At 38.8% G+C, this 20,555-nt stretch overlaps 1 protein-coding gene across 4 annotated transcripts in view; it reads left to right on the forward strand.

Moving 5' to 3' along the window:
• Window positions 1-3,533: 3,533 nt before the first annotated feature.
• LOC147066814 (phenoloxidase-activating factor 2-like) overlaps window positions 3,534-20,555 on the forward strand; it is a 70,586-nt gene continuing 53,564 nt past the window's right edge. For 2 of the 4 annotated variants that reach the window (XM_085954262.1, XM_085954261.1), the window contains exons 1-8: window positions 3,534-3,616; window positions 4,696-4,830; window positions 7,292-7,425; window positions 12,822-12,975; window positions 15,488-15,618; window positions 17,158-17,350; window positions 18,480-18,558; window positions 19,520-19,680. In XM_085954262.1, the coding sequence (XP_085810388.1) occupies window positions 4,825-4,830; window positions 7,292-7,425; window positions 12,822-12,975; window positions 15,488-15,618; window positions 17,158-17,350; window positions 18,480-18,558; window positions 19,520-19,680 (858 nt within the window). In that variant the 5' untranslated portion in view covers window positions 3,534-3,616; window positions 4,696-4,824. The remainder of the gene's footprint in view (window positions 3,617-4,695; window positions 4,831-7,291; window positions 7,426-12,821; window positions 12,976-15,487; window positions 15,619-17,157; window positions 17,351-18,479; window positions 18,559-19,519; window positions 19,681-20,555) is intronic. The other 2 variants (XM_085954259.1, XM_085954260.1) reach the window with 1 other exon arrangement.

Below are 20,555 nucleotides of genomic sequence, written 5' to 3' on the forward strand. Positions count from 1 at the left end.
CTTTACAGGAGGATGATTTTTAACCTTTGACATTTATTTGTTTTTTACCTGTAGATGATTATAAATATCTAACAAGTTTATAATAAAGCTTAGAGAAAATACTGTCATTATAATAGGTATTATTATATAATATTTTAAAAGGCCTAATATGTCACATTTGCTTTTTATTTCGTAATTTTAATTATTTTAATTTTAGTCGATTATCGTTTCAAAGTACTGTGACACCCCCGTATGGTCCCCATTTGGGGATGTCTTTGTGTATCTGGAGACGCCCGAATCGGTATCAAAGCCAACAAATAATAAAGCGCTGATTACGAAAATAAATAATAATAAAAGAGCCCAGCCGGCAATGCCGTAAATTTTGTTAACCGTTGGAGATTTGCAACGTCGCTTTCTTTCCGACGACGGTTTCGTTGGAAAAAATCACAAGATGGCGCGCAGATCGCGACAAACAGAAAAATCGCGAGCACGCCGATTTCGTACGGATAAAATAAATTATTCAAAATGTAACCATATAGTATAATATAAACTTAAATAAACTCGCCGTTTTCCACCACAATTCCAGTGCCTTAATTATCCACCTTCATCCCAAATACAGACGATAAAAAAGAAAACAAAACACAAAGTGACAGTTGAGAAATTCTCTTACCAAAATGGAGAGAAGTGATAAGTGGCCCCAGTCAACGTGGGACTACGCTTCTTGATTTTGATCGTCTGGAATCAAGAAGCAGGTGGAATTTCTTTCACCCGGACACACACCCTGAGATCCAAACACCGGAATAGTAAACGGCGAGGAAGAAACATCCAGAAGCTTGCCTCTGGTGGCGCTCAACAAAAGTATAATAATAAGCAGTAGAAAGAGGATGCTGCTAAAGCCAAGCCAGTGAAGAAAAGAGCAGAAACACCCGGATCGCGAAGTCATGGCTCCCGATGTACTCCCGACCAACTGCATCCGCCAGCGAACTTGGCCCACGGACGAGTGTATCGGGCAAGACCCTAGCTCCAACGAGGGAAAACGGCGTCAAATGCCCTGCATCATCAGCCGCTTGAGCCCTCTTCGTCAACAGCAGCGTGTCTGTGAGCCTTGCAATCAGCCCTGGCCCAGATGCACCAGGATGAAGAGAGCTACAAAGCGGCCTTCTTCAGCTGAGCAAAGCAGCCTCCATCAGCGGAAAGCAGCCAAGCAGCATCCTCAGCCATTAGCATCATAGATTAGTTAGTTTTAAGTGTTTTGTGTTTGGAAACGATGTATAATAAGTTATTTCAGTGCTCGAAGTGAAAATTTTTACAACCCGGAGCGGTTGTATGAGGCAGAATGGCGTTCCGGTCCATTTCGGGCCCTGATATATTTTTTAAATTATTTTTATAAACTTTAAAGCCATTTAAGTATTAAATTAAGTTTTCTGCATATTATATTAGTATAATATCAGTGTAGTGCGTGTAATTCGATAGCCGCGGCAGGGCAAGCGAGCAAAAAAGGGGGTCGAGTAATGCGCCGGTATGCATTTTCGTGAGGGATCGACTGATTTTCGGACGGTCGCTGTTGGGAAGGCTGGGTGCGACGTCCTCTCTCAGCATCCGCCCGTACGGTAGACATGGGGAGCCGCGAACCACTACGCCCACAAAGCGGCGTAGTGCTGCATCCGAAACTCTCCGGTTGCCGACGGTCTGAGGGTGTTGAGAGGGCTGGGCGCGACGCCCTCCTCTCTCAGCAGCTTTACAGTAGGCCTGGAAACCACGAACCACTATGCTACAGTGCTGCATCCGAGTCTCTCCAGCCGCCGACGTACCGGAAGGGCTTCGATCCTTCAACGTCTAGAGACGCAACCACCCCTTATCAAGCCGCCGCACTGTCCAGTTACACACGCTATCGTAATCAGCCCTTAGTTGGCCCGATCCCCATTCGGGCCTTTCCGGAGAGGTGCGCTTGTGACACCCCCGTATGGTCCCCATTTGGGGATGTTTTTGTGTATCTGGAGACGCCCGAATCGGTATCAAAGCCAACAAATAATAAAGCGCTGATTACGAAAATAAATAATAATAAAAGAGCCCAGCCGGCAATGCCGTAAATTTTGTTAACCGTTGGAGATTTGCAACGTCGCTTTCTTTTCGACGACGGTTTCGTTGGAAAAAATCACAAGATGGCGCGCAGATCGCGACAAACAGAAAAATCGCGAGCACGCCGATTTCGTACGGATAAAATAAATTATTCAAAATGTAACCATATAGTATAATATAAACTTAAATAAACTCGCCGTTTTCCACCACAATTCCGGTGCTTTAATTATCCACCTTCATCCCAAATACAGACGATAAAAAAGAAAACAAAACACAAAGTGACAGTTGAGAAATTCTCTTACCAAAATGGAGGGAAGTGATAGTACTTTCATGTGGAGATAAGAATTCGCCGTTTTTACACAACAAAGCTAGTGGGATACATATTGTATTTTCATTAAAATCTCGATTTCGCCAAAATGGTTGATTCGCCCTTTTTACAAAACACCGACGATGATGATAATATGTGAACAAACAGCGGTTAGTTTGGTCAAAACATTACCAAAGACCTTATCATAGTTTGATCACTGATAACTGACATTATTTTCCTAATTGGTAGAATAATTATTATTGACAATAGTTATTTTCAGTTATTTATTTTATAATGTTTTCTCAGTGATAGACAAAAAATGAACCTAGATTTATGTGGGCAATTCAAAGCTTAAAACTGGTCTCCCGTAATAATTATTCATAATGTTTATCCTTACTGAGGATGGTTATCACTAAAATTACATGCGTAAACAACGACCAAATGACATCTGGAGCGATCCTGCGCTGATCTTCAGTCACTTTCTTGATGATATCGCTCTTCTGGAAGGCGCACGCCCTCGCGACTTCCTCCCTTCGATGCCACGAGCACTTACACTCTTCTCCAGACTGCTCCAGATTTTTTCTAACGACATGGTCGATCGAAGAATTGGAGAACGCGTCTTTTTCAGGTGGCCGAAAGACATTTTTTCGATGCGTATCGACTCAATTAATCCCCATCACTACGTTAATAAAATTGTTATGCATATTTTAATAAACTATTTGTTTTATTCAAGGAATAAGAATATACATAATTTGAAAACATCTCATGTTTATACACTCAAGAAAAAATCGTTTTGTAGAAAAATAATTACAAGATAAAAATAACTTTTTATATACTTACAACGTTTTTAAATTTTCTGTTGAATCATATAAACTTGACTTGACTAGCTTAAATGATCAAAAAAAATTACTTGATAAAATGTTGTTGAGCCATTTAAAAAATATTATTGACTATGAAAATAGTAGCTATATTACCTACATTATAATTTTTATTTACAATTTTAGTCGATTATTATCGTCATTAAAAATATTTATAATTTATTACTTATGACCCCATGTTATCAGGTTATACAGTTCAGTTACGTACGTACAGAAAAAATACAAAATTATAATTATAATATATTTTTTTATAATAAATACTGAGACCAACTTCTTATCCATCAAGCAACAGTGTTTGTTTGATCTTCAACCGGTAATTATTATATTCGTGTTATAAGCATACAAGAGGATTTTCATCCGCATTTTTTCAAAGGTTTGAGCTAAAATAAGAACATTTTTTACTAATTTATTTAAATTTTTAATAAAATCATTCTAATCATGCATAGCATACATTTTTAGACAATAAAAAAATATTATTATATAAGTACAATTACTGACAGATAATATGCCGGGCAAATTTATTATCATTGAACTCGTAACAATTTTTTATTGAATATCTAATACGTATTCATATAGATATTCGTATGAATGGGATCTGAACCCACAAAAATCGCAATCAAGGTTACTTCGCCGGTTAAGTTACGATGCACTCGTAAGCTCGCTGAAACATCTTCGACCCCACTACCCTAGAGCCTAAATGATTTGAGTTACCCCATTTCCAGCTGTCATAATAATTATATATACAGCCGCGATTTATGCACGACCGCCTTCCATAACGCTATAAACGTGTCATAATGAAAATATTTTTGTGCCATATTTCATTGTCCCGCAACGAAGCTTTATGTAATAAAGTCATGGAATACATGGCCAAAAGAATGCCACGTATCAGAGGATACTTATACATAATTCCATAACATAACTACAAATTTACGTAGGTATACTTTCACCCAAAAGTAGGGTAATGCGTCAATTACATTGAACTACTTTACGAGCTGTTTGTTGGCGAATTTAAAAGCGGGCGATTCAGCTACTGCGATTGTGATGATGACACACAAAACTTTCCATTCGCTGAGAAGCCACAAGCCAGCGACTATTTTGACAGAACGTAGTTCGTTTTTTTACCGGGAGGTTGTTACTGCGCAGGCGCAGTAGGCCCACACGCCGGCGTGTAGCGTGTAAAGTTGACCGGGTTTCAACTTTTCTCGGTAGATTGTTTACAATCTGCTTGTTAACTTGTTCAATAATGATACTGGGCGATCTTACAGGCGGATTGTAAGTTCGCCAACAAGCAGGTCGTAAAGTAGCTCAATGTAATTGACGCATAAGACGAAATAAAATGTTGACATAATATGAGGTGATCATTACTTGGATAGTTGTACTGAAAATCACAGAGTTTCTATACTTATTATATTTTGTATTAATCTATTTTTGATTTACCGTTTCTACATGCAGGTTTCACCGCAATGGATGCTGCAAGAATATGCTTTATTCTTTCGGCAGTTTTCCTGGCTACGTCTACAGCTCAAATAATCGACGAGATATATAATACAAACTTTAAGACAGTCTTCAATAATTTGGAAGATGTTGGTAACTACTATATTCATACATAATCATATTAAAACATCCAATTATTAGCTATATCATTTTGAAGGGTTGAGTAGGATCCACTATAAATAGTGAACACTAAACTTAGTCAGTCATACGTATTTATTTTAATTGAACTAATACTACAATAATTTACAGATGGTGTTGGTTAGTTTTTAAAATTCATGTAAACCTTGCAAAAACGAAACCATAATAGATACTTATAGTCAAAAAATACCCGTCTATCTATAAAATATCTAAAACTATGCCATTAAATCATGCATAATTTCGGATATTTTATAGATATAATAATATTTCTTATCGATTATAGTTTGGTTTAGGCAGGGCTTAATGAATTTCAAAAAATAACCAACAACATGCCTAATATGTATTTCTAATTCGACGAAAACAAATTAGTATGAATAAAAAATGTGCACAATTTTATCGACTCGACCAAAATATACCAAAACTGTTATGGTTTGGTTTAGGCAGGGTTTAATTGATTTTTAAAAACTAATCAACACCATCTGTAAATTGTAGTCTAAGTTCAATAAAAACAAATACGTATGTCTAACAAAGTTTAAAGTTCACTATTTATGTCGGATCCAGCCTACCTCCACCCTTCGCCACTGAGTTTATATGCCCTGGGGCGTATTGATTTTTCTTACTTGCTATCTTTACTTTCATCCTCATTTTACAAGATCACAACGTCTTCTGCCATTTCACTTTCAGTCATGATTTGATATCCTGAGTCACATACATCTACTTCTAACCATTGCAAACCTATAAGTAATAAATGCATCCATTCACTTCGTGTAAACAAACTAAACTGCTGTGCGGCTGTGTGAATTAGCGGCCAACATTGCAAACGCTGGTGCTTCGTTCAGTCTACTAGCAGAGCGGCATTATGACTCGAATTCGAGTGCGAGGGGGATGAAGTGATTATACTCTGCAGAACACTGTTTACAAGCGGTGACACTTGAATTTAAACATGCATAACGTTTACAGGTGTTTTTAAAACATTTCATATTTGACCGGATATTTTATATCCGAAGTCCGTTATATCTAGATTCTACTGTACTATTATAGATACAGTCGAACTTAGTTATTACGATCACGGAAATAGCGAGATCTCGGATGTAATGAGGAAACATTCGTTGACATTTTAGTTTATAATTAACTCCATACATTTATTAAATTTTATAACGAGCTACTTCTCGGATATAACGAGCAAAACTGTTGATGTGTCGATTGTTTAAAAACAACATTTTCGACCCTAAGCAATAAAATCCGATCGATGCCGCCAGGATTGGATTATGTTTATGACACTAGTTGAGTGTCTAAGTACCTAATTGGTGTTTTCGCCGACAACATTGAAAAAGTATCCACCCATTATGGTTGAAATTGTATGTAAAAAATCCAAGCTTTGTGAAGTCAGTAGGTACCTACCGCTACCTACAATAAACAACTTCTTTTGTAGTTTATGAATGCCATGGTTGTTTCGGGTATTTTTACGATGGTTTTCAGATTTTTATGTTCTATGCTTAAAAAGAACGTGGCGCAAAAAATGTTTTAAAACGATATAACGAGTGATGCTTATAACGAGCAAATTCAGTGGGTCCCATCTTCCTCGTATTAGCCAAGTTAGACTGTATAGTCAAATAATTAAGCCCTCTCCGTGATTTAATAAAAACTACGGTCAATATAATTCAGCGCTCGAAATGGAAAAGTTTACGAACCGGAGCGCTCAACAATTTTTGGAAGATATTTACATAGTTATCAATTAATTCTATATGCATTTCATAAAAATTAGTGTATTAGATTTTCTATTATATGGCCTATCTAGCTCAACCGGTTAACCGGCGTAACAGAGGCACCTAGCGGAAAAATACGAACCTTGCAATTTGAGACTTTTTTTGATAATTTACAATTTCAACTGTATAATAAATATATATAAAAACACTAAAAACATTTCTTAATATTAATTTGATGTCAATGATAAACTTAAAATTGTAAAAGAATGTGATTAAATGTGAATTTTGTCACAGGACCACATCTTATCACTACATTATATTTTATGGTCACATTTATTATTAAAATTTAGTTTATTAAGCTTTCCATTTTTCCTCGTGTAGATTTTTGAATAATTCATCGTTTTAATATTTATTTAAAAAAAACATCGATTTTTATAAAAATATAAATGTGTATAACTTGAAATCCTTTTTATTTATAATTTTTAATATTTAAATTAATTTTGCACGAGACGGAGCGATAATTTTGCAGATTTCACGAACCGGAACGGCGCTCCGGTCTTTTCGAGCCCTGGTAATTTTTTTTAGTCATTATTATCAAATTACTAATTATTATGAATTAGCACTCAAAGACACACCAAAATATTAATTTTCGACCTTTTCACGGGAAATTGGCGTAATGCATATTTAACTATTGTGTGTTTATTTTCTAGAAGGTGGCTGAAACAACAATTAGGTCTGCAGTATACCAAAATGAAGACGGCGAAGCGTGCACTTGCGTTGCAATCCAAATGTGCAATTCTGACGAGACAAACCTCAATATAAGTGGAATAATAATTAATAAAAGGTTAGTAGAAATTAACGTTTTAGAATATCGTGTAAGATTTGTAATAAATTTAACGACTATAGATCCATCAGTATAATTAGTTGTAGGGCGCCACATGCTAACGTTTGACATCATTTAATGACTTTTATACTGAGCAGTGACGTCCCGTGGGGGTAGGCACATTGAGCGTCGCTTGGGGGCGGCAGATACTCGAAGGGCGGCAAATCGAGGAGAATCATTAGGTATATCTAGAAATAGCTACCTATAGACTTGACTTTGGATATTCCTAGGTTATGGGTTCCCACACATTACGTAGCTGATCCCCTTCATCTCTGAGATTTCATCTCTAGTATAGGTTTAGCTGAATTTACGTGTGCGATTTTAGTCCGGATCTTGAGGAGATCTTTGTGAGGTATTTTTGTCCTCGTCAATGCAATTGGTGTTGTTGTAAATAATTTTTACGTATAAGTAAAATAGAAAGAATTTTAGGTAAGAATGAGTGATTTTAGGATTTTAGGTAAATTAAGGGTTTTTAAGTAAAAGAGCAAAAAGAGAAATCTTAGCATTTCCCCCCGTCACTCCCACTCGAGCCACCGCCCGGGCCACCTCTACCTTCGTCCGCGACGCTCTTCCACCTGCCAATCATCCGCCGCCGCAGACCCTCCGGTACCCAGACTTCTGATCCGACGACTTCAGGGGAGGAGGAGTTTTGAGTTGGCTTCAGGGCGTTTTTCCAAACATCGGGAATCTTCGGCCGGGCCCATTCCATGCCAGCCCGCCAGTCAGCCGGTTTCAAAGGCGATCACCACACCAGCTCCAAGCGAAGCTCTAAGCGAAGCTCCAAGTGAAGTCGAAGGAGAGAGGAAACCAATAAAACCTCTAAATGATATTGAATCATTCTGGGCTTTACGTCCTTTGTTTGCTCATCAAAATATGAGCCGCGGTGGGGTGAAAAACTCCGATAGTGTGTGTGAGACACTCCCGGCCAAAAACCCTGCCGCTGTGATTTTAATCTGGAATGGAAATACATTTATGGTTATGGTCTGTGTTTTGGGTTCCTTGGTGGATCTTTGGTGCTCCGCTCTTGTCTTCTGGTCGCTGTAGAGACCCTTGCGCGCTCGACTCTGGTATTGAGGGCGGCTTTGATGGTCGGGTGTCTCTTGGCAGCTTGGTACTGAGAACAGAGGGGCTGCTATGGATCTGGAATCGAAATGGTCTATTAGTTTTGTTTTATTATTCGTCGTCGTGTCTGTTTCTTTTTGGTGGTTATGTCCTTGTATCTCTTGAGTATCATTCTGGGTCTATCGTATACCATTATGGTATTTTCATCGTAATCTTTTAAGTTTTTTATCGTTGGGTTTGGATGGTTGTCCATCGAGGCGAAGAATTTTGTGGCCAGTTTTTTAATGTGATCTTCTAGCGTGTCTATTTCAAGGTCTCTGTGCAGGGTTGTGCCTCTGACATAGTTCGGTGCGCCTGTAATTGTTCTTAGAACTACGTTTTGTACTCTTTGCAATTTATTAGTGAGATTTGGACTACCATGTGCCCATATGGAGCATGCGTAGGACATTATTGGTCTGATTATTGCTGTGAGAAGCAGCAGTTTGCCTCTCATTGAGACTTTGCTGCGGCTACCTAACATTGGGAATAATCTAGCTCTGACTATTCTAGCTTCTCTATCTTTTTCGTTGATATGTTTAGAAAATGAAAGCTCTTTATCTAAATGTAATCCTAGGTATTTAACTGTTTTTGACCACGGTATTGTCTTCTTATTCATGACAATGCTTTGCCTGCTTTTGCAGAGTCTATCGGTTCTGGGGCAGAATATAATTGCTGCGCTTTTGTCTGTATTTATTTTGATGCGCCACTTGTCGCACCATTTGGCTATTTAGTTTGCGGCTAACTGAACTAGTTTAGTGGCTTGGTTATGTTGAATTGACCTAGCTAGTATCGCGGTGTCGTCTGCGTACTGTGCGACTATACATTGGTATGGGGATGTCTCTAGTATATAGATTATAAAGAATGGGCGCTAATACGGATCCTTGGGGGACTCCTGCTCTGGTGAACCTAATGGAAGATTTGGTTCCGTGGTACTTGACTGAGAATTGTCTTTTTGGTTAGGAAAGAGTTTAGGAGTTTGATCATTGGTAGGTCAACTTCTGCTCTGAAGAGTTTGAAGATCAACCCCTCTATCCATACCTTGTCAAAGGCCTTCGCTATGTCCAGGAACAGTCCTATAGTGAATTGTCGGTGGTTGAGTGCATCTTTAATGTACTCTGTGGTACGTAACAGCTGGTGGATTGTGGAGTGGCCTTTTTTAAAACCGTGCTGTTCGTCTGGTATGAGTTTTTTCTCATCTATGGTGAATTGTAATGTTGATTTTATAGCTCTCTCTAGTATTTTACTCATTATTGGGAGTAAACTAATTGGCCTGTGGTTCTCTGGGAGCTTTAGGTTCTTGCCGGGTTTTGGCAAGAGGATAATATCGGCAATTTTCCAAGAATCAGGGAAGTATTGCTGTTCTAATCAGGCGTTGAGTATGTTGGTTAGATATTCTACGCCCGTGTCTGGGAGCTTTTTTAGGGTAAGGTTACTTATCCCGTCGATGCCAGGCGCTTTGCGGTTTTTAAGTCGCTTGATTAAGAGTTCGGTTTCGTCTATTGAGACGGCTACCATAGGTGACGTTGGAGGATTAGGTGTGGCATTGACTATGGCTCTGGCTTCTCTCCTGATTGATTGTATGTGTCTTTTTTTACTAATTAGTTCTGTGTCTGAGTCAGAGTCTGAGTCAGTGTATGAATCTGAGTCTGAATCTGCGGCTGGTACCGGGTTTGGAGTGAATTGATCTTCTATGCTGTCCGCGAACAGTTCGCATTTATCTTGGGTGGTGAAAACTGGGCCCATTGGGCCAGTTAGTAGTGTTATTGGACATTTTTTGGTCCTCAGGATTTTAGATAGGCTCCAGTAAGGGTGGCTGCCCTTCACTAGGTTTTGAAGTTTATTAACCCAAGTTTCCTCGGAAAAGAGCCTGATCTCTTTTCTGACTTTCTTCTTTAGCTCTTTGGCTTTGGAGATGACAACAGGATCGCCCGTGTCCTGACCGAGTTTTCTAGTTCCATTCCTCTCCGTTATGAGGAGTCTAATGGGTTTTGGAAGGTCGAGTCTGTGTTTGATGTCTGGGCTGATGGGAGTTGAGGCCGCTTTAAGTGCCTCCTGTATAATAGTCGTTAATTCTGCAATTGCAGAGTCTATCTCTAGTTCGTCGGTGAGAAGTATGCGAGGTGTGAGATGTTCCTCCAAATAGGCTCCGAAATCTTCCCATGATACTTTATATCTGGTGGAGTCAGGTAGTGTGGCAAAGGGGTCTACTGGGTCTCCCAAGTACAGTAGTATGGGTTTGTGGTCTGAGTTTAGTTCGTCAACTGCTCGGATTATCGGAATGTAGCTGGTGTTCCTGCAGATAGCGAAGTCTAGGACGTTTAACGGTAGCCCGATCCTGCGCAAAGTGGTCTCTGAGGGAGCCACTACTACGGATTGCGTGTTTTGCGTGAATTTAATAACTTTATTGCCTCTAAAGTCGGTGCTTGGGCAGTTCCATAGACGATGCTTAGCGTTAAAGTCTCCTGCTATTATTGAAATGGGAAAAAGTGGGTCTAGGAGGTCGTGGAATTCTTGGAGTGTGGGAGTTTTATTGCAAGGGCTATATATGGATGTAAACTGAATGAGACCATAGTTTTTGGTGTTCACCAGGACCGTGGTCTCCTCAATGTTAGAAGTGAAGGTTGGAGTTGACGTTGATGGTCGGTGTGAGGGGCAGTGGTCAATCCTTGATTTGATGATGACGGCTGTGCCTCCTCCCTTATCAGATAGTCTATCCGTCCTGTAGGTAGAGTGATTTGGGAAATTTATGTTATGGTGTGACTTATTGACTAGTAGGATATCTATATCATGCTCTTCTAGGAAGTGGATGATTTCCTGTTTGTCTCTGTTGACGGTGCCTCCAGCGTTCCAGAAGGCTATCTGGAGGGATGTAGGTTTAAATTTGGAAGCCATTGGGAGTGTGGGATGGGAAGTCGCTTATGGGTGGACGTGTGCTAGCTGTCTATCTAGTATTTATTCTGTTCTATGGAGGCTAGTGAAGCTGTGGCTTGTTTTAGTAATTCTTCCATGCCTGTGCATAGGTTTTTTAGAGTAGTGACCTGTGGGTCGTTCTGATCTATTTTTAGGTTTTGGTTTTGCAATTGTCTAGGCGGGGGTCTCGGGAATTGATTCCTCTGGGGCATCTGGTATGCCGTCGGTGTTTGGAGGAGAGGCTGTTTTTGGGGATTGGCTTGCTGTAGGTACGGCCATTGTGGCCCTTGGGGGTGCCATTGCGGCAATGGGGCAGCTGGGTAAGCTGTTCTGGGCCAAGCGGGCCTTGGAGGTGCTGGTCTGCTAGCGTGTGTGTTTAGTTGCATGGTCGGGCCGTTCCATGCTTGGGTTTGTCTTTGTGCTATATGCCTTTGGTTTGGGTAAGCGGGTCTTCTCGTGTTCGGGTTGGTTCGCGAGTTTGGATTAGCAATACACCCCCTAAAGTTAGCCGGGTGAGGACCCCCGCAGTTGGCGCAGGTCGAGCGTCGCTTGAGGGCGGCAGATACTCGAAGGGCGGCAAATCGAGGAGAATCATTAGGTATATCTAGAAATAGCTACCTATAGAAATAACGGAAATATCGTTCCATTAAAAAAAACAGCTCACTGCTTGGAAACAAAATGTAGGTATAATTAACATACAAGGTTTAACATGACTGTATTTTTTGTCGGGTTCGCAATGTCTAGTTTACTTCCGTTGTCCTTGGAGGCTATGTCATTGATGACCAGCAATGACACGCGCAGATTTTCGAATTATACGTGGGTACATACTTACATAATTTAAAATTCATCCAAATATCTTTGCCAGTCACTCGTGAGTTTCGGAAGTTGTCAGTTGTATTTTTAAATGTATGTATGTGAAACCGTGGACTCGCAATATTTAGTTTTCTATTGAAGCAGAGATGGCATTTAAATTAGATTTAGTGGTATTTATATTCTGTTAGTAATGTATCTATACAACACATTTCTTAGTTATTTTAGTCATGAAAGGATGATAAAAAAAATGGGACGGCATTTTGGCGCTATCTAGGGGTGGCAATTTGTCAAGGGGTGTCACTGATACTGAGATGACCATAGTTCTAAATTCTAACATCTGACGATGTATGATGGTACCTATGTCTATAGCTTCAGTACCAAATAAATGTAAATGAGCTAATTTGGAAAATCAATAGAAACATATTATTATTATTGAATTTAAAAAAAGTCGATTGTCCCTGTACTATTCAATATTCTGACAGGTGGACAACAAACAGATTTGATAGTAAAATTTGATTTATATTATTATGTAGAACTGTGAAAATGGAAATATGCCAATCGCCTTCTGAGACTTGCTGCCTACTGTCCAACATCCGCAGTGTTCCACTAGAAATTCCTGTAACACCGAATCTACCTTGTGGGATTCGTAATAAAGATGGTATAGGATTTGTAGTTAAAGGGTTTAAGGTGAGTACATTTTATTTATTCAAATTATTACAATTATATATATATATATATATCGCACACTGAGATCTATAGGGTCGTAACTGAAAAAACCCAAAAATGACTTATGAATGCAGTTCGATAGAAAAAAAATCTATCTTTTATGCTATAATATACGCACATATATATTTTTTAATTTTCCGACATTGAAATAAATTATATTTCGTATCCTACTGATGATTAAGTTATTTTTATTGTTCTTTTTTATTTCTCTATATTTTATATTAATTTTATTGATTTTTTTATTTCGATAATAAAACAATGTTTATATAAAACACTAATTTTAATAAAATTTTATATGAAAAAGGTGCATTTTGTTTTTTTCTATTAAAACTATGAAGCCGCATCTACAAGTTTGTGCGTTAATTTTCAAACTATATAGCCGCAACTGCAAAAATCCACAATATAATTTAGAAAATATATTTATATTATATATATTTAACTACTATATTTTCCTCAACATTTTTTTTATAAACGTAACATACGCTCAAAATATATTATTATTTGTCATCTTTGAAAAAAATCGTTGTTGTGTACCTGTTCCATAACAATTATAATTACAAATAGATATTTTAAAATACTTAGGTACAATTTCAGACCTCAGCTGACATAACTATGCTATAATTATTTATTCTACAGTATTTTAGGGTAGTTTGATTAGGTAATGATTTGAGATTCCTCATGTCTACCGCCATGTATATGCAGCCGTGGCTTGTGCACGGCCGCTTTCCATGACGCTATAAACGTGTCAGAATGAAAAGATTTTAGTGCCACACTTCATTGTCCCGAAGCGATGCTGCACGGGACTGATGTAGTAACCATGCACCTTTGTGCTTAAAGAAAGTGTTTTAGAAAATAAAAAGAATCTTGACTTGCTCTGCCGTCATTTATCTTTAACGTGTCCTCTGTACCCATGTACTGAAGCTCTGCCAAAACAGAGGAGTCAGAAGTTGAAAGTGATGAATCTAAGGAGGGATCGGAATTGTTCCGTCCTCCATATGACGCAGCAAATTTTTGCAAATGCCTCAAAGTTGGCCTTGGTTGATATCAAGTCGACGTGGCCAATCGGTCCCGTGTGTGGACAGACCCTGGCAAACAGCTCCGCTCGGTCGGATCCCATCAACGGGCAGTCCCAGAGGACGTGTTCAGCGTCTTGATGGTCGTGCCCGCATGTGCATTCCGGCCCATGCCCTATCAAACGAAAACCACGCAGTCACCATGGCCGGTCAAGAACTGGCTTACCCAGTGTGTTGGGCTTAGTTGTCTCATTTGAAGCCTGCAGGACACATCTGGAAAAAAAAACAGATACGTTTGTCGTCCCTTGGTGGATGCCGACCACCTCGACTGCCATTTGTATCGAGTGGGTAGTTTGAAAAGTTAGTCAAATGACATGGTGCTACAATCCATAAAGTAAAATCACTGCTGACAGGAAAATATCATTCTTCAAATGCCGCTGTCAAAATTTAAATAAGATCCGACGCGTAGTTAACGTTTGACAACCATCTAAGTCGAAATCGTTCACTTTTCGTAATCGCGATTCCGTTACAAAACAATTATATTATTTTGGAATCTTATCGAATTCAAGAATTAAAAAGTCGTGCAATCATAAGCTCTACAAGCTACTAATGCAGAAATTTATTCCAAACATAAACTGTGCCATCACTCTTGCCAGGAACTTAAAAATGTCACACGAACTCACACAGATACTAACAGGCCACGGATCGGTGCGAGCTTATCTAAAAAGATTTAAATTGAGGGATGACGACTGTTGTCCATGTGACGGCAACACATCTCAAACTGTGTGGCATGTCATCAACGACTGCCCTATACTAGAAAGGGAGCGATGGACTCTCAGGACTCGATGTAGACAACATAATCACGAAATTGACCTCCAAAAGCCTCACGAAGCACTAAGCAATAGAACAACACAAGAACACTACACAAAATATTTAATCCTGGCCATAAAGAAAATTAAAGATATAAATGGAGGCACCTAATTAGCCCCACATCAATGCAACTAACCCACCCAACCACCTTGTACGAAAAAGCAAGGGTATGGTTATTATTAAAAAAATAAATAAAAAAGGAATAACTTTTAAGTGGGAGTAACTTATCTATCATACTCGCATATTCAAAGTTTTGTGTTATATTCCCAAATTGCTTAAAATTTCCATATGTTGTAAACTAAGCCGCCTCTCACACCAAAACTCATCTCGCCTGAAACGTGTCGAATACGTCGATGTGACGTCATCGTTATTCATAAAACACACGTTGCCAAATGGAGCTCCGCAGATTGGTCGAATGCGACTTTTAAGTTTAAAACAAATCTACTGTTGGAATCGACACGTTGCATGCTTCTCGGGCTGCGAGTCAAAGACGCCAGGATGCATACAGAAACATACGAATTGGTCATTCCCATTCCCATACAATGAATAATAAATTCGTTTATAAGATGGGGTTGTTTTTTTATTTTCAGAAAGACGAATCACAGTTCGGTGAGTTCCCATGGACTGCTGTAATCCTAAAGAAAGTAGATAACGGTATTGTTTGTGGTGCATCTATTATCCATCCCATGGTTCTGTTGACGGCTGCACATTGTATTCAGAAGTAAAGATAACTAATTTATTTTGTAATGTTTGATACAGAGTCTGTTCTTTAAATATAATGGACCAAACAAACGAACGCTGGTTTATCAGCTTCATCTCTTTCTTTAGCATTGATACCCACCAACCCAACCAGGGCCGGTCCATTACTCTTTGTTCTCGCATGTTGCCAAACCTTAGGGCTTTTCCAGATTGCACGTGTCTCACCGCGCCTTACGCGAGGGTACCAAAAATGTGCTACACCCATATAACGCGTTTCATTTGGCAGTGAACAAGCTAGGTAACGTAATTAAATTTTGAATGGACATAAAAACAAGCGCGAGTGCGAGAAGGAAGACTGCAACGCAGAAGTTTATTCCAAACATAAACTCTGCCATCACTCTTTCCAGGAACATAAACATATCACACGACTCACACAGATACTAATAGGCCACGGAGCGATACGAGCTTATCGGCAACACATCTCAAACTGTGTGGCATATCATCAACGACTGCCCTATACTAGAAAGGGAGCGATGGACTCTCAGGACTCGATGTAGACAACATAATCATGAAATTGACTTCCAAAAGCCTCACGAAGTACTAAGCAATAGAACAACACAAGAACACTACACAAAATATTTAATCTTGGCCATAAAAAAAATTAAAGATATAAATGGAGGAACCTAATTAGCCCCACATCAATGCAACTAACCCACCCAACCACCTTGTACGAAAAAGCAAGGGCATGGTTATTAATATTAAAAAAAACAGTCGTAACACACCTGAGATTTAATATCTCGCTTTAATTGATTAAATACTGGCAAGGTATATTCTTGAGTACAAGCTAGGTGACGTAATTTATTTTGAAATGGTCATAAAACTGTCGTTTCGAACGCGAGGCGGTCATAATTCATTTTTGAATGGCTATAAAAACGTCGCGTTGTCGAGAATCTAGCGAGTGCTTGCGCTTGTCGTGCGATATATGACATGCCGCGAGTGCACGTGGACAGTATACATAGCTATAATGCCCAAAGTGAAAGATGTGAGTTCAAGTTCCATTCGGTCCAAAAAATCTTGTGTGTTGTGAAGGTTGCGTGTTCAAATCACGTCGGGGTCACCACTTAAAAAGAATGATCCGTTGTTATTCGGTGCGTTACGAATACATCCGTTATTATTTTATCAGAGGGTTGCGCTTGTGCGTGTGTGACATATTGTGTGCGGTAGACATTGCATGATACACTTGTTGGCGTTTTTATATGGCTTGTATTTTGGCGCACATGACTAGCTTAGTTACACGTTACTTTTCATCGTATCGAATAACGTACATTGAATCGTTATGGTTTTTAACTTGATTATTTAGCGGATGCCGGAGTACCCTTATAACCTGGTACCTATACAGAAAGGCGGTTACTTGAGGACTGTCAGATCGGCCGTATCCGCTTCACTATTGTCTATGCCCCAAACATGAGCATAGACAATAGTGTGACAGTATGTAGAGTTGGGTAAAACCTCTACAGTTTTCATTACTAGGTATTGAATGCAATTGAACTTTTTTTTTCAGTGAACAAAAGGAAGAACTCAAAATCAGAGCCGGTGAATGGGACACGCAAACAATCAAAGAGCCGATCCCGTTTCAAGAACGCACTATTGCTTTTGCCATTCTACATCCAGCCTATAACAATGGCAGCATGATTAATGACATTGCAATATTGATTTTGCAAACCAGTTTTATAAAATCTGATCACATTAATGCGGTACGTATTGATCCAATAACCAATTATATCGCGTAGTGCATTGCCATATTTGGCAACGTATCCAAAGAATGCTTGTTTCGGGTGTGTAGATAGAACTTACGAGACGGTTTTTTGCGAGTCTCGTGGTTGAGTGGACGCGACGGCTGTAATTGGGGATGACCAGGAGGTGTAGATGGAGAGTCGTCAGGAGGAGAGATGAGAAGACGATATTTGGTGTAGGTTGCTCCGATGGATGCAGGAGCGAGTTTTAATTGCAGCGTAAACAGTTGGGACAAACGTATGTGTTCCGAGGTCTGAACTTGGTGGAATCGAATGCTGAGCGGGGCGGGGCGATTGATACGAAGCTCACTGATCGGATGGAGATTATGATTGATACTAATAGGTTCTATGACCTGCTAATTATATGCATGACTATTCTGTAAATTGCGAGTCATTGTTGATGAAATTGATGAAGATGTTTACAATTGAGAAATCTTCTGGTCTCTGCATTATTGCATTTCGAACGTTTCGATCCCATCAAATAATGACACGCAAATATGCTGAGTGTAGCTACGATGATTGTGCGATAGTAATGACTTGCTAACTTTACTCTTACACTGTCAAAATAATGCTGACAAAACCCGAAGTCATTGACCACTACAGGTTAACTACCAAACCGAACTGTGATACTGGGCACACTTTTTGATATTTACGAACAGTACCTATAGTATGGCAAATTATCATGAATAGGGTCACGCTTGAACAACGCTACCAAATTGTCTATGTGTACATTGAACATCAGCAATAATTTATAAACGTTATTTTACCGCAAAATTATTGCGTTCAGCAATGTGGCTCATTTTTGACTTATTTGCTTTGTTAATAAACAAATGGCCGCATACGAAAAGATACTAATCCAGAAGAGATCCTACAGACTCCATTTCATCCAAAAAATACACCGTTTGGTGCGGTTTACGCGCTGGTGGCATCATCTGATCGATCAGATTCTGATCTTATTTATTCAAAAATGAGGCCGGAGCTCGTGTTAAAAATAAGTAGTGTCGTCATTATTCATAAGAATACACCACTAAAATTACTAAAACACGATGCGATAGTTCGGTACTACAGACATTTTTCATTCTCGTTGCAGGTATGTCTACCACCTCATAACCATAATTTTGTTTATGATAAGAATTGCATTGCCACTGGTTGGGGTAAAAAAAGTTTTAGTGAGTATTAAAATATACCTTTAAATCTAATCTAATGAATGTAGGTGAAGATGTTAACCTATACAATTAATAATCCGCACCTATTTGAATTGTTTCCTAAACTGTTTTAATACCTAATAATTTCTTTTATTATGAATATTAGAAATAATATGTATATGTGAGTACGTGTGTATACATGTGGATGTGTGCTTGCGTGTATGAATATATCATATTATAATATAATAGGTATATATATATACCCTCTCCAGAAACGGAAAAAAAACAAATTATTTTGGCAAATCGCATATAAGTTGTTACTCTTCTTCGTCAAGACCTCATCACTGAAGTCTGACATAACAAAAACCCTTCTTAGCGGGTTGAGGTGACCACTTAAACAACACTGGTACTCATGAATTGGTGCAATTGTCTTTATTCAATATTACGATGCGACGTGTCTAAAATATAAGACAGCGTGGACGACACAAATGGACATTAACAAATTCTAATAATTATGACCGCAATAATTATCAATTATTGATAACCACTTGTGGATGCGACAGCTCTCAATAACTCGTAGGTCTTATTTCATCTTCTTTCACCCTGTCACGCCCCAGTATTCAGACATAGGGCAAACACAAGTACGCGTCACTTCTTTCGGTCCATCGCCAACTGTCGCGCCTCCTGTCATGCCAATTCGTCGGTGAACACCCTTAATTATACCTGCAGATAAGATGTGTATCGTTAGACTCAAAGTGAGAAGTATCTGAGTATGGATAATGGACTCCGCGAGCGGAATAAATGTTGTTAAAGTCAGTGGCACCTGCTAGAATTTATTGACGGCACACCCTCCCGCTGCATTAAAAATCAATACAAAATAATATTTTTAAATGGATCTCCCCAAACAATTTTCTGTGTGCGCGCCTGCTTTGGCTGGTTGTTATTTTATAATATGGGCTTAATATATATATTGGTTCCTCTGTAGATCTTCAGGGAAGATATGCTGCAATAATGAAGAAAATAGAAATGGACATTGTGAATTATAATACATGCAATCTTGCATTAAAATCTGTCATCGGTGAAAACTATAGACTGAGTAGGACGTCTTTGTGTGCAGGCGGAACTCCAGGAAAGGACACGTGTCAGGTATGTCTTTACTTTTAATAATTACACGATAAAAAGAACTTTTCATATACCACGTTCTTACATTTCTGTTGAATCAGATAAACTTGACAATTCTATGTATTAATACATATCTACTTTTTATTGTACTTGATAGAAATACTGAATAAATATAGAATACTGAAATGTCATTTTGACATTTCATATTGATTTCCATAGTAACGCACGTATATATAATAATTTAGTTGCTAGGATCCATCCCCTTAGCAACCAACAATAATAACTTTCCATACAAAACAGAATTAACTGAAAATCAATTTAATTCTGTTTAAAGAATGCATTGTCGTCGTGTTCTGATATATTCTAAAAGTTTCAAACGTCTAGTCGTGAAGTTAGTTAAAAATAGATTGCAAGATTTGTACTGGATAAACAACCACCGGACAAACCCCCAAATAAGAAACTGCGTAAATTAAACAAGCGAAAGTGTGTGGTGAATCTTTTTGTTTTGCTTATCATACTTAGCCATGACACGTCTGCTGCACAGCCATAAAACAAAACTTCTAGGAACGTCGCACCGATGTTGCATATTATGAAGACCATGCAGTAGGCGGTATGGGGGCGACCGGCGAGTTTCGACGGCTAATCAGGAATGACAAATTCGTAGTGTGTTCGTATGCGTACTGGCAGCTTCGACTCGCAGCCCGAGACGCGTGCGATTTGTTGCTAGCAGCACTAGATGGTTTTTTTTTCAAGCTAAAACATCGCATTCGAGTGGCTTCTCTCCAAAACATGTACATTGACAAAACCGGATAAAACTAATTACCTATGCAGTTTTCGGAAACTTTTGTGAAGTACCTACCTATACTTATTATATTATCTTTTATCATATTGTCAAATAT

Source organism: Rhyacophila brunnea, unplaced genomic scaffold, assembly GCF_057557595.1.
Source record: "Rhyacophila brunnea isolate RB1 unplaced genomic scaffold, BYU_Rbru_1.0 scaffold_4, whole genome shotgun sequence".
Classification (NCBI taxonomy): Eukaryota; Metazoa; Arthropoda; class Insecta; order Trichoptera; family Rhyacophilidae; genus Rhyacophila; species Rhyacophila brunnea.